Source organism: Pseudopodoces humilis, chromosome 1 (genome assembly GCF_049639895.1).
Source record: "Pseudopodoces humilis isolate 2021_Gansu_Grassland_sample_001 chromosome 1, ASM4963989v1, whole genome shotgun sequence".
Lineage (NCBI taxonomy): Eukaryota > Metazoa > Chordata > Aves > Passeriformes > Paridae > Pseudopodoces > Pseudopodoces humilis.
In genome coordinates, this window is record NC_142200.1 from 47,196,430 (window position 1) to 47,209,584 (window position 13,155).

Genomic DNA, 13,155 nt, shown 5'->3' on the forward strand with positions numbered 1-13,155 from the left:
TGTTTGATTCAAGTGTGTGAACAGAGGGTGTGAGCTAAGTCACGTCTCATTTCTCAGTGTCCTCAGCTTGTCATTCCTCTGACTGGAAGACACTAGATAATTCTTGGATCTCGTGTGTATACCATCACTGCTGTTGCTGAAGGAAGAGAAGGATGAAATCTGGGCAAGGAAGCAATACAGCTTGGCCTTAAACAGGGGTTTCTTATTCGCTTCTTTTGGTGACAGGAGTCCGTGACATCAATAAAAAGCATGAAGAATGTAATTTAATGTGGTAGATGCTCAAAGCAGGTTTATTTCACCTAAGTAAGCCAACATTCAAAACCAAGGTAGCAGTGCTTCCACTTCAGTGTGGCTCTTCAAGGCTCCATTCACCAGGGTTTGTGAGGCTCTCTGGGCATACAAAATACTCATTTTGTACCTCATTATCCAAAAATATCAGTTTAACATTATCTCCACAGACAGTGTGTAAATATATATAGAAACACAACAGCATGTGTCTACACACAACTCCTCGGTACAGCATGACAGTGCATGGCAGAATCCAGTTCTATTCAAAACTATGAAAAAGCCAAAAGGCTCACAAAATTCAGACTGTCTGAAGACAAGACCTGCTTCCATGATGATGACAGATGGTTTCTGCAGCTGTAATATGTAGACCTTTCAATTTTAATTGAGCAGATGCAATTTTCGTGTTGTTCCTGTCCCATATCTAATTTGTACCCACAGGGCAGATTCCCAAATGTAATATTTTGTGTATTTTGAAAAAAAAAAAAAAAAATCTGATTAAAATTTAGAACATAGGAGGGAATGTAAGATGTAGGGAAACAGCAGTCTTTAATTGGTTGATTTTAGGATCAATATTTGAAAATCTGAAGTACAAAATCTTGTCTCTTTCCAGCAGAGCAGGAGTATTTCAACAAACTTATCTGCATTCAGCCAAGGTAAATGGCAGGAGTCAATGGAAAAACAGCTCTCCTTACTAAGGAGCCAAAACAACTTCCATCATTGTAGAGCATATTGCCATGAGAAGGGTATAAAAACTGGAAACAAATACCAAGGTTTCTGCTAATGAATTAACCCACTAATTTTTAAAATTCCTGATAAGCAATATTGCTGCCTAGACAAAGGCTCATGGGACTGTGGAGGAAACTGGCTGGGTAATGATATAATCTCTTTCTGCTTTGCAGCATATTTTATTTTCTACTTTGTTTGGGAGAGAAGTACTGGTCCAAGAAAACAGAGAGATCGATTTACAAAGCACTTTGAAGAAGTGCAAGTTTATTAGACTTTTCTGAGTACGGCATGTTTTTCTCACCAGATCTTGAAATCTGTCTTAAGAACAAACATATTTCAGTATGTACAGCTTTTTTGTTTATCTTTTCATAAAGTCTCTCACCTGGGCTTGACCTGCAGTATATGTGGCACCTACTGGGGTAGAATTCATTAGGAGAAGAGAGAAAGAATGAAAACATTTCAAAATAGCTGTTAAAAATTGGAGATTTACTTCCATGGAATTTTCTCCTGAGGAAGGATGGAGGGAAGGGAAGGTGTGGGAAGGGAAGGGAAGGTGCAGGAAGGGAAGGTGTGGGAAGGTGCGGGAAGGGAGGGGAAGGGAAGGTGCGGGAAGGGGAGGGGAGGGGAGGGGAGGGGAGGGGAGGGGAGGGAGGGGAGGGGAGGGGAGGGGGAGGGGAGGGGAGGGGAGGGGAGGGGAGGGGAGGGAGGGGAGGGGAGGGGAAGGGGGGAGGGAAGGGGAGGGGAGGGGGGGGGGGGGGGGGGGGGGGGGGGGAGGGGGGGGGAGGGGAGGGGAGGGAGGGGAGGGGAGGGAAGGGAAGGGAAGGGAAGGGAAGGGAAGGGAAGGGAAGGGAAGGGAAGGGAAGGGAAGGGAAGGGAAGGGAAGGGAAGGGAAGGGAAGGGAAGGGAAGGGAAGGGAAGGGAAGGGAAGGGAAGGGAAGGGAAGGGAAGGGAAGGGAAGGGAAGGGAAGGGAAGGGAAGGGAAGGGAAGGGAAGGGAAGGGAAGGGAAGGGAAGGGAAGGGAAGGGAAGGGAAGGGAGAAGGAAAAAGGAAAAAGGAAAAAGGAAAAAGGAAAGGAAAAAGGAAAAGGAAAAAGGAAAAGGAAAAGCTTTTATTAAAATGGTCTTCCCATAGTACCCTGATGAAACACTGGCTGTGATCAGAGCTATAATGAGTATCTAGTCCTTAGTCAACTTAATTGTTACACATGCAGACTAGACTGCATACAGTAAGGAAAATGCTATCTAAAATCTGCTTTAAAAGTTATTTAACCAGAACAAATTATCTGGGAAAGTAAAAATATTTCTAACTGGAAAAATATTTCTCTATAGCTGAGCTAGGCCTGACAGCAAACTTTAATGAATTATTAGTACCTTTATTGTTTTCTTTGGCCCCTGTGCACTATATTTGTAAAAAAAGTCAGTAAAAAAGAGAACAATTGTAAAAAGCAAATATTTTGTACAAAAATACAAAGTTTTAAAAGCTCTTAAAAGTATATTCCATATTATTGATAAGAGTTGGACTATATATATATATTTATATAAAATCTATATATTCGTGTATCTGTATAATTTTCCTACATTTGGGATTGTAGCAAATGAAGCAACTGTTTACACAGTTGCTTTATATGTTTTTCTATATGGGTGACCAACAGTCTTACTCAGATTGATAGAATGTCTTTTCTCAGAAGACACAAGCTGCTTATGGATGTGGTTACTGGTTGGGAAGAAAATCTAAAACAGAATTAGTCCAACAGTATTTCCTGATGCTGAGGGTTGAAAGGCCTTAAATAATTACAGGATGCTGGAGAAGAGTTACTGCTAAATTCCTTGATGCTTTTAATTCAGTTTCAGTGCTTGCTTTTTTCTGTTTTCATATTTTTTTCAATTTTGGGAATCAGTGTTGCTCCTTCCCAGGATTTTCTTCTTCTTCATGTAAATTTCCTTAATATGAAGGTATCTGTAAAGTCACAGCCTATTAAACTCCAAGAATTTGCCCTAAAGTATGAGAGGAAAAAAAAAAAGAGAAAAACAAATCCTGTAAAAGTCTGTGAAGATTAAATAAATTTCCAAAAAGAAATTACAGAAATAAAGGTACGTAAAAAATTTGAGCAGCCTCATATTCAGATCCTGCAACTCCTGGATGATAAATATTTGTAAACTTTTCAATTTGTAAAGCCTTAAAGTTTTCTTAAAATAACAAATGTATGTAGGAAAACCAGGGTAAATCATACTGTTACTTATACATGGTCCTTCACTCTGGACATCCAAACAGAATTATACACACAAAGCTTGCTCAGCACTTAGTTTTGTCTTAGGGGACTGTGGATGGGATGTAATTTTGGCTCTAGCTTACATTTATGTCTGCCTTGACTGAAATTCAACCGACAAGTTTCCAACTGGAGGAGCCAGGCACCCTTGGCAAAGCAATGTTTAAACAGGTTGTATGGAGGAGATAACATTTCAGGCAGAGTCCCACCATGAACACAAACACCGGCTTTGACCACGTTCTGTGACGGTGGGGCTGGGCTCTAAGCAGCCATGGGAACCACCTGCCCTCTGCTCCTGCAGAAATGCCTGTGTCAACAGAAAGAGATGCCCTGTGGCAAACACCTGGCTGACTGCTGGGCCACACTGGCAGTTTATGAGTCCTACACTCCAGCTGCAACAGATGAGATGTTTATGGCCTATAGACCCAGCTTCTCAATCCCATGGGACATATCCTGGCAGTGATGGGAATTTTAAGATCTCCTTAGCTGTCACCAAGTGCCTCCTATTGCATAAATTTTCAAAACAAAGTCTTTTTGGTTTTTGAAGGCTAGTTCCTGACCCACCCTAAGGCCACCTTTCCCTGTTGTGTGGCCACTGACCCTATAAAGACAGCTTCCAGTGTGGGCAGGATGCCCAAATCATGCTCAAAATTTTAGGCATGTGTAAAGCCTACAGGAAATGGTCAAGATGCTGAGCGTGCCATGGCTACAGCGAGCTGCGAGGCTGCTTTTTCCAAGTGCAATAAATCCAGCATTTGCATCTGCATCAGAGTAGAAGTGATTCCCCCTTTTCCTCAACAAGGCACTGCTGTAATATTTAGCCAAGATCTCACCTCTAGCTGCAGGACATTTACTATGGGCAAGATGAAATAATCAAACCAAGGGGGCCTTGCTTACCTTTGTCCATGTCCTTTTCACAAATGAAATTGTTAACATCTTCACAGTAGAAGTCATTCCAGAGCCCAGCATAGATCAGCCCAGCGCAATCTTCCCCTGGCCCATGCCCGTGACTCCAGTTATCAGGCTGCCCAGTTTTCCAGTTTCTTTCCACAAAAAAGTGATAGATATGATTGCACAACACAGCACACATGGCAGGTTTTCACCACAAGAAATTAACAAAAACATCATGAGATCTGTTCTGAACGGGAAATACACACTGAAACAAACAATACATGACTCTTGCTGCAAATGGAAAACAGATGTATTACAGAGAAGGGAATCTATTTGGCCTCAGGCTGCCAAAACTCAGAGACCTAAATTTAGACCAATGAACTTTATTTTAGTTTCTGAGTGTACATGCACACACAGTGGGAGTGCTCCATGCTCCATGTGCATTGCTTCAAGCCTGCAAAACCTGCACACCACACTCCCACTGGCAGATGGGACTGAGAAGAGCCCATGGGCTCAGAGGTACTGCCAAAATGGCAACAACCTGCCCTTGCTCACTGCAAAGGCACTCAGCCCTCTGACTGCAACAAAGGTGGGCATCTTTGGAGGAACAGCAAAGATCCATATGTTTTAGGTACACGTGCTCAGATGGGAAGGGAATTCTATTGACTTTTAAGAAATGCATGTAGTGTATTTGCACACATCTTTTGAGATCATTAGCTTTGATGGCGAAATTGAGCATAGCAACATTCTCTCACAGCAAACTCTCACAGCGTTTCCTCACCCGGTTTTTGTTTAGCAAGTGAGAAACGCTTCCAAACTCAGGACTTAAAAGCTTCATTTTCCTGAAGAAACAGGTTGTTGAAGGGAGCTTGTGATTACTGGCTGACACAGTCCATGCTCAGCTAAAAAACACGCCTGTCTGACATAGAGCATCCAACCAGGCACCTGGGAGGAGACACAGCTTTCCAGAAGTAATGAAATACTCCAAAAATTTGTAACCAACAGCTCTAAGGTTACAACAGAGCACCTAAAACCATGGTGTAGTGGAAATCTACTAAAAGCAGCACCTTAAGTAGGATCAGTCACAGGGCTGCCATAAAGAGGAAGAAAGATGAAAATGGGAAAGGAGAAAAAGGGGAAAATATTATGGCTCATTTGAAATGAATCTGACTTTTTCCATGTTTTTCATCTAAATGAACACCAATGAGATCACAGCAAATCATTTCGTAACATCTGACTGACTGTGTAGCCTGTTTTTCTGAAGCACAGCATGTTCAGATCTATAAACTTTTTAGTCTGCTCCTCAGTATTAAAAATTTGGGTGGTTGCAATCTGTTCCATTTAGGACAAATTAGGTGTAGCCCTAGGATTCCTGGAAAGCTGCCAATTCAGTTCTCAGCTGGCCAAAGTATAGACGCCCTCATTTCATGCATTTTCCTTATGTTGAATGCTTTCCACTTGGATTTGGGCTTTATCTAAAGACTGGTCATTTTTTATCAGAATGAGTACTCTATTTATAGCCTGTTGTAATGCAAATAAGGAAAATTCAAACCAAAACATTGAAACTGTGCTTTCCATCTCGACTTCGTAATAAAAGTCAGAAGCAAAAGTTTTGGCAAGAAACACTGTGCTGCATAGTTATGTGATTCTTTCATTCAACATTCAGTTCTCTTCCTGGCAAGGAAAGGAATCCTTGTGCATGGAGAAGGAAGAGAGAAAGAACCCCAGCACCCTCAGTAACAAATTAAATTATTGGCATCTACAACCATTTGGATCCATTAGATAATTTCTAGATGCTGCTTTTAAAATTGTCAGCAAGAGTGATAGTATTGCTTTTTATTTACGTACGTGTAAACTGGTAAGGATCCATCCAACCATCTCCATTCATTTTCCTTCTCTGAATCTGTTAGTCCAATCCAGAAGCTGCCTTTCCCAAAAATCTGCCTTTTTATCCATTGCTGTGAAAGAAAGATCTTAGTCCATAACAAGGACAACGGTCTTTGGAGCCAATAATCTACACTGGTTTCATAAGTCTCTTGTTATTAGAATAGGGAGGGCCAGAGAAATTTTTCTAAGCTGAAGATATGTTTCAGGAGTTGGCCTTGAGGACCCCTTGCCCAGACTAGAACCCCTTTCAGTGGTTGCAATGAGGTAGAGAGAGCTAGGCATGAAAATTAGTTTGACATAAAGTCACAGCTAGTATCTTATAGATACAAATTGAAAAAACCCCAGAGTAAGGAATTGTATCTTGACATCCCCACTGCCATGTTGAATAGTATTAAAAGTGTGGTTAGATTAAAGATACTTTTGGGTCACACTAGTCCTAGGCTGCATGTATTAAATCAGATAAATTAAGATTAAATTATATTCACTGCTGCAAAAATTACTTTGATAGTACTCAAGGCATAATGGATTGCATCTTTAAAGGTTCAAAACTCCTACAATTCTCAGCAGCTTTTATGACTGCTCTGTCCCCACCACCTTCAGGGTCATCATCAGTTCTGCACAGGGAGAAGCTACTGATCAGGCAGAGGGTGGACAAAATTCGAATGATTCAATCAGTGTGTTTCCATCTACTATATGAATTTATGGTGCTCTCAGCTTCCCACTATTGTGTGGTTTCTACATGAAGTTAAACAACTTCAAACTCCCTCCTTGAAAAACAGCAAGAGGAGGCAATTACCTGCTCCTCTTTGTTATCGATGATAACCAAGCGCGATGCTTTCTCTTCACAAAATAACTTCGCCTCTGCAAAAATTTCTCTTTCAATTGAAAAGTAGTAGCACTTTTCCGTATAGTTCTTCCAGTGAGGAGAACAACCTATGGCATGAATTTTTTTGTGTTAAGCCTGTTACTGGTAACTTAACAGAGCAGTAATAGGGCCAGTAATAAATGGAGGAACCCATACCCATCTACAGCATGCAGTGTGTTGATGGCTTACCATTAGCCTCGGGTATGGGTGTAGGTTCACTCCGTAGTGCCATTGGCGTCTCTGGACCTGGTGGCCCTGGTGGGCCAGGTGGGCCCTTTGGACCGGGCAGCCCAGGGACTCCAGGTAGTCCAGTTAGTCCTCGTGGTCCTGGTAACCCTGGGCTTCCCACAGTTCCTTGCAGGCCTTGAAATCCTGGTGGGCCTTGAGGCCCTGGTGGACCATCCTTGCCTGGTGGCCCTGGTGGCCCTGGGTCTCCATTTGGTCCAGGCAGACCTGTCTTGCCAGGAGAACCTCTCTGACCTTTGGAGCCAGGCGATCCTCTTGAACCTTTCCCTCCTTTTTCTCCTGGTGGTCCGGCTGGCCCAGGTGGGCCCTTCTCACCTGCAGGTCCTGGTGGTCCAGGCTCTCCTTTCTCTCCTTTTTGTCCTTTTAGGCCAGCAGGGCCAAGAGGACCTTGAGGGCCTCTGTCACCTTTAGGTCCCCTTGGACCGGGAGGGCCTGAAACAATGTAAGCATGCAAAGTGGGGATATGCACAGAAAACAAAACAAAAAGCCCACGTGGGGTGGGCTTGTTCAATACCCATCAGACCAGTGCCACTGGATATTTAACAACACAGAAACTGGGCTAAGAGCTGCTTTCATCAGTGCTTGTAATAGTGCAGCTGCTTTCCAGGTCCTATATACTGTTCTTTCCTTGACCTCCACAAAATACAGGATACAGAAAATACTCTGACACACACAGTCATGTGAACTGGACAGTGACACCGTGCCCCAGGTGACCAGCCAAGATGCCTGTCCCTGCAAAACTCTGTGCTCTAGTCTATACTAGTTTATGCACTAGTCCTGTGTGTTGGTGGTCCCATTCCTTCACTCTGCCAAGCTCCCTTCTCCTTCTAGTCTCATCTCTCTGCTCTTAGACCCAGGACTTTTTCTCCTGATCCTGTTTGTTGGTCTGTCAATAATGGGGTGTCAAAAAGAGACAAAACGATGGACAGCTAGCAAAAGGCTAGCAATGGGAAAGACCAGCTCTAACAAGATAGGGAACAATAACCCATGACAGGAAATGGCAATACTGTGACAGCAATAAACAGCAAAACAATTTGGGATTCTGTTCATGGATGAGCAAATCCCTTGTCAATACCTCCCCACCCCCAGTACCAATCTACATAATTCAAACTCCTCCAGAGATAGATTTCCAAGCTGGAATAATTTAGGCCTGGTTGAAATGAGAACGGTTAAGGTTACTGACATATAATCTTGGCTCTATTGCAGCCTTAGTTTATTTGAAGCAATGGATTTATATTTGTGATTAGAGTTTTAGACTGGTTCACATGTGATTGGAAATATGAGTTTTCTTTTCATCTGGGATAATATTTGGCTGAGAGAAACCTCCTAAACCTGATGCTATTTATTTCTGGAGAAAATAAAATATCCCAGGATTAAAAACTAAGCAAAGTAGGATGTTTTCTGGCAGGCTAACAACTGGCTTAAAGTGAAATAGCAACTTGTTTTTCAGTAAGGGTGGACCTTTCTGGGAATAGTCCAACATATATTTTTAAGCCATTTCCTCCTTACTGGGGATTGGTTTCTTGAGGTTCCACACCTTCACTCACTTATTTTAGAAACTAAATCAAAAGCAAATCCAGTCAGTCAGTCAGTAAGACAGAATAAAATTTTGCTAAGTCAGAACCTTCTTTCACAACATCCTCATTTTAGCTATGTAAAAAAGGCATAGAAAAATTAGTACAGAAAATTCAAGCTACATGTACATTTCCAAACTTTAGGATTAGATAATGGAAAACACCAGGACTCTGTACCAGCATGCACTCACTATCTTCCACAGAACTAAAGAAGTAATGCAAGCAGGAATTCAGCACACAATCATTAAGGAAGCTGCATACCTTGTAGGATAGTGAAGTTCTTGATGAGCTGGCCATGTTTGGAATCCACCAGCTTCATTTCTTCCATGATTACTGACAAATTGGCAACTTCAACATCTAACCTTGACCTCATCAAATCCTGTTGCACTTTGAGAGATGCAGAGTCTATGCGAATATTGGCTAGCGTGCTGTTCATAAAAATCAGCTCATCTGAGTGTTTACTTAAGGTGTCTGTACAAGTTGTCCTGACCTCATTGAGATCGCCCGACAGTGTCCGTAGGTGATGAGCAGTGTAGCTGATGTTGTTGATGATATTGACTATATCTGTTTCAAAGACCTGGAACCTTTCTTCTAGATGGCTGAATCTGGCAGCAGTTCTGTTTTCATCTCCTTTATGCTGTTCCTGGAGATCCTTTAGACTTTGTTCGTTGGCTTGGGCAATTGTGGTGATGTTCTCCATCTGCCCACTGAAGGAGCTGAGCTGATTGTTCATGTCTTCAAGTGTATCATTATTGGCTTTTGCCATTGCTGAGTTGTTGGCAGCCAAAGCCTGTAAATTGTGTACTTTCTCCTTAAGCCAGTCAGTGTCCTTCCGGGCCTGAAGGACAACCTGCTGCAGATTTTGAAAGTCATTCCTGATTCTTACAATAGCCGAGGTTGTATCTTCCATTGACTTCTGTAAGACACTGATAAGATTTCTTTGCTGTATTTGAGTCAGGTTTAAGTTGTTCAGGCTCATGATGAGCACATTATGAGAATGCTCTTGGCTTTGCAGGTTTGTTTGTATATTACTTGTGTCTTGTTGAAGATTGTTGATATAGCCAGTATATGCCTGAAGAGTCTTATTGACACTGATGATCATGAAAGAGTTACTATCTAAGGCACTTTTCATTTGGTTCTGTCTATCATCTAGCACATTTCCAGACTCTTGCAGCTTCTCCAGTGTGTCTTTGTTTCTGGTAGTTTTCTCTGCAATGTCATGAAGTTGCTGACGAAGAGCCAGAATGTCAGATCTGAAGCTGGACAGTTCAGTGTTAGTATTCAAGGCTTTTTGTCCGGCTTGGTCATCTGTTGTAGATGAAAAAAAATAAAAATGGAAATGCTTTAGGGTTTTTATAAACACAGTCTAAAACACCATACTGTATTTTAAGAATAGTCCGGCTGTCAAACTGTTCGGTAGAACTTTTATGCTATCTTTTCCAGCAAAAAGAAACCACTAAGCAAAGTTCTGTCTCTAGACAGAGAAAAAAAGCAGAGGAATTGATGGAGACCTTGTGTCTTGCTGAGGAGAACAAAACGGTGATTCTGTCATCACAAATAGGAAAAACTATGGCTAAAAACTGATGAGTATATACAGTCAAGAATGCTGTGTTCTGAATGAAAACCAAATGGGAAACAGAATTCAAAATATTAAACAGGTATCAGCAAGTGTAGGTTTTGAAGTTACAACTGGATTTTGCTGAAAGCTCAGAAGTTTATTTTATCTGTTCATGTTTTCTTCTTCCTTTTCATTACAAGTGAAATACCTTCATTGTGATTTAGTACATACAGTTCAAATTTTTAAAATCTTGAGTTTAGTTTTAAGTAAGTTCTCATACTTACTTTAAAGCAATCTGGGTTAGAGACAAAAGCTTTGCCACCAGGTTATTTCAGATATGTCAGGATAAGATATATTTCTGGTTTTCTCTCTAACACATTACTATCGCTTTTAATGACATTTATTTTGCCTTTATTATTTCCTCATGTTCTGAGTTTGAGGAAGGCAAAACCTCAAATCTTTGAGGAACATCTCTGCTTGTGCTTACATTGCCCTATGGAATACTTTTGGAAGCTTGTTCAAGTATGATAAAGCATTTGAGATTGCACAGCCTAACATCCAGGACATAGAAACCAAGGAAATAAGCAGTCAACACTTGCCTTCAGGGAAGACTCCCTTGCTTGACCTCAATCACTTCACTATCCTGCTCACAGTCCATATATTTTTGTCCTCATCTAAGTGTAGCTATATTTATGAATTAGACAGTCTGAAGTCCATAATTTCAGATGATGCCAAGAGAGAGCAGTATGGTTTTCATAAATTACAGTGAATACAGCTGTGTATGGTGCTTTTGTCTGGTGTGATTGAATGAGTCATGATGGCAAATGTCAAATGATGGCTTGTGAGACCACAGCCTGAAGTGTTTATGGAGTCTTTTGCGGATGGACATTTTCCTGAGCACAGTTCCTCTCCCTGCTGCTTCTCTCACTCCCAGATCTTCTCAGTTCTGACTCTGTGTTTACTTCTTGGCTATAGCTCAAATTATACTGTGTTCCTCACACAGCTCTGACAACTGCCAGGTCCACATAGAGATAATCCCTGAAGGCCTGTCTTCCATTCACCACGTGCTTTTATCTTTCCTGGCTCTACAGCACTTCTCTTACTTTTATGTCCCCTACTCAAACTGCTCGAGAACATTCCTAACTTCCTCCAAGGCAAGTCCACTTAAATGAGAACTGAATATCCTGAGCATCTCACTGGGCACCCATCCAGCAGCATGTAAAAATGTATGGGCATGAAAAAAGCAGAAGTGCTCCAAGTTGTGAAAATTTAATCAGCATAATATAATAACCCAAATAGAATCCAAAAGGCTGCACGAGCTTTAAAGTATAGCATTTACTTCTGTAGATATGTCAGTAAAAGAACATGTCACTGAATTACCCCTCATCTTTGAACTAAATGCAATGTGTAAATACTTTAGAAGCCAGCTCCTTTTTGAGGGAAAAAAGTTGTAAAAATTTATAATCAAGCTGAAAGCAAGGAAGTTTTCCTAGAAATACATGTCTCAATATATGGTTTACAAAACTAGACAAAATTTATTTCAAGAATCACATGCATGTATGTGTATATTAATACTTCTATACTAAAAACTATATGTCTATGTATAGGAAGAAAAGTAAAAAGGTACACTTAGAGAGAAGAATCTTTATCCATGATTTTTTTTTACATCTTCCTGAAAATTGAAAACTTTGATAGCACTTGGGATAGACCCAAACAGATAACAATCTTATGTCCTGTATTTCCTTAGATGATCAAGAAATAATTTATGGAAGTAATACACTTGCCTCAGACATAAGAATTTTGAATAGCTGCTTATTTGTGTACCTCATAAAATGGCCTTCAGTTTTGAATCTTAATTGCTAAAACAGTGTCAAGATAACTGGGTGACAGGTGCTCATTTTATGTAGAATCTTTGTGCTGTAGAACAGCTTCTGCTAATGTTTTATATCTCTACCTCAGAGAAGATTCTCTCCTGAGGACATTTAAGTGTCTCTTTATTTAAGTATAAATGCTTTCAGAGTGACTTCTGTGGGAAGTATTCTTAGAAAGTTCTTCTAAGTAGAGCTGATCTGAACTATTTTAAAGTATTTTCCCATGTACTTGAGGAACTGGAATGGAAGTACTGTATCTTGTCATAGGGAGAGATTTTTCAGACAAATTTCCTGCCTCAATCTGCCAGGAGAACACCCCAGGTCCATAATACAAAGGGATTTTGCTTGTGTGTAGATTACCTAATTTCTTCAGATCACTCTCCACTTCTGTAAGCTTTTCTGTGTATCTTCTGTGGGATGTTTCCAGGCCACCTGTCACATTGTCCATTTTTTCTACAACTAGGGGAGAGAGAACAGTATGTTATGGAAAGAAGAAAAGGGAAATTATGAAAAAAGACTAGTAGACAATAAAGCAAACAAAACCCCACCCCACTACCAGCAAATAGTAAAAAAATAGAACACCTTAAAATTGCCTTGCTTGCCATTACACTCTGCTGTTGCTCTGTGAAATGTTGGAAGCATGAGATCCTATGTGCAGGTGGACCCAGAATTCTTCTACTTCTTCAGTCCGCCAGCAGTCCTTAAACATTTTTTTTTGCCCATGAGCAATCTCTCTCCTGAATGAGGAAATCCCTCTTTGTGGGTTTTCCTCACAAACAAAGCCCTTTTCTTTTAACAGTATTTCCATGCTTCAAGGACAGTGCTGTGTGGCAAAGGAGAACTGATTGTGTGAAAGAAGACTTCCTTTAATTTTGCTATGAGCCACTTCTCCTTAAAAAGAAATTTTTTTTCTCGTGCCTTTCCATCATTAAAAGTTGCTACCTGGATAGCAAATTTAGGACTGAGACAGTAACTACTACATA

At 41.0% G+C, this 13,155-nt stretch overlaps 1 protein-coding gene across 1 annotated transcript in view; it reads right to left on the reverse strand.

Annotated features, from left to right (window-relative positions):
• Positions 1–1,988: 1,988 nt before the first annotated feature.
• Positions 1,989–13,155, reverse strand: part of COLEC12 (collectin subfamily member 12) — a 91,497-nt gene continuing 80,330 nt past the window's right edge. Inside the window, exons 4-10 of the mRNA XM_014258128.2 lie at positions 12,533–12,631; positions 9,005–10,051; positions 7,113–7,601; positions 6,855–6,991; positions 6,020–6,129; positions 4,178–4,323; positions 1,989–3,008 (exon numbers count right to left, since the gene is read on the reverse strand). Coding sequence (XP_014113603.1) covers positions 2,989–3,008; positions 4,178–4,323; positions 6,020–6,129; positions 6,855–6,991; positions 7,113–7,601; positions 9,005–10,051; positions 12,533–12,631 — 2,048 coding nt within the window. The 3' untranslated portion in view covers positions 1,989–2,988. The remainder of the gene's footprint in view (positions 3,009–4,177; positions 4,324–6,019; positions 6,130–6,854; positions 6,992–7,112; positions 7,602–9,004; positions 10,052–12,532; positions 12,632–13,155) is intronic.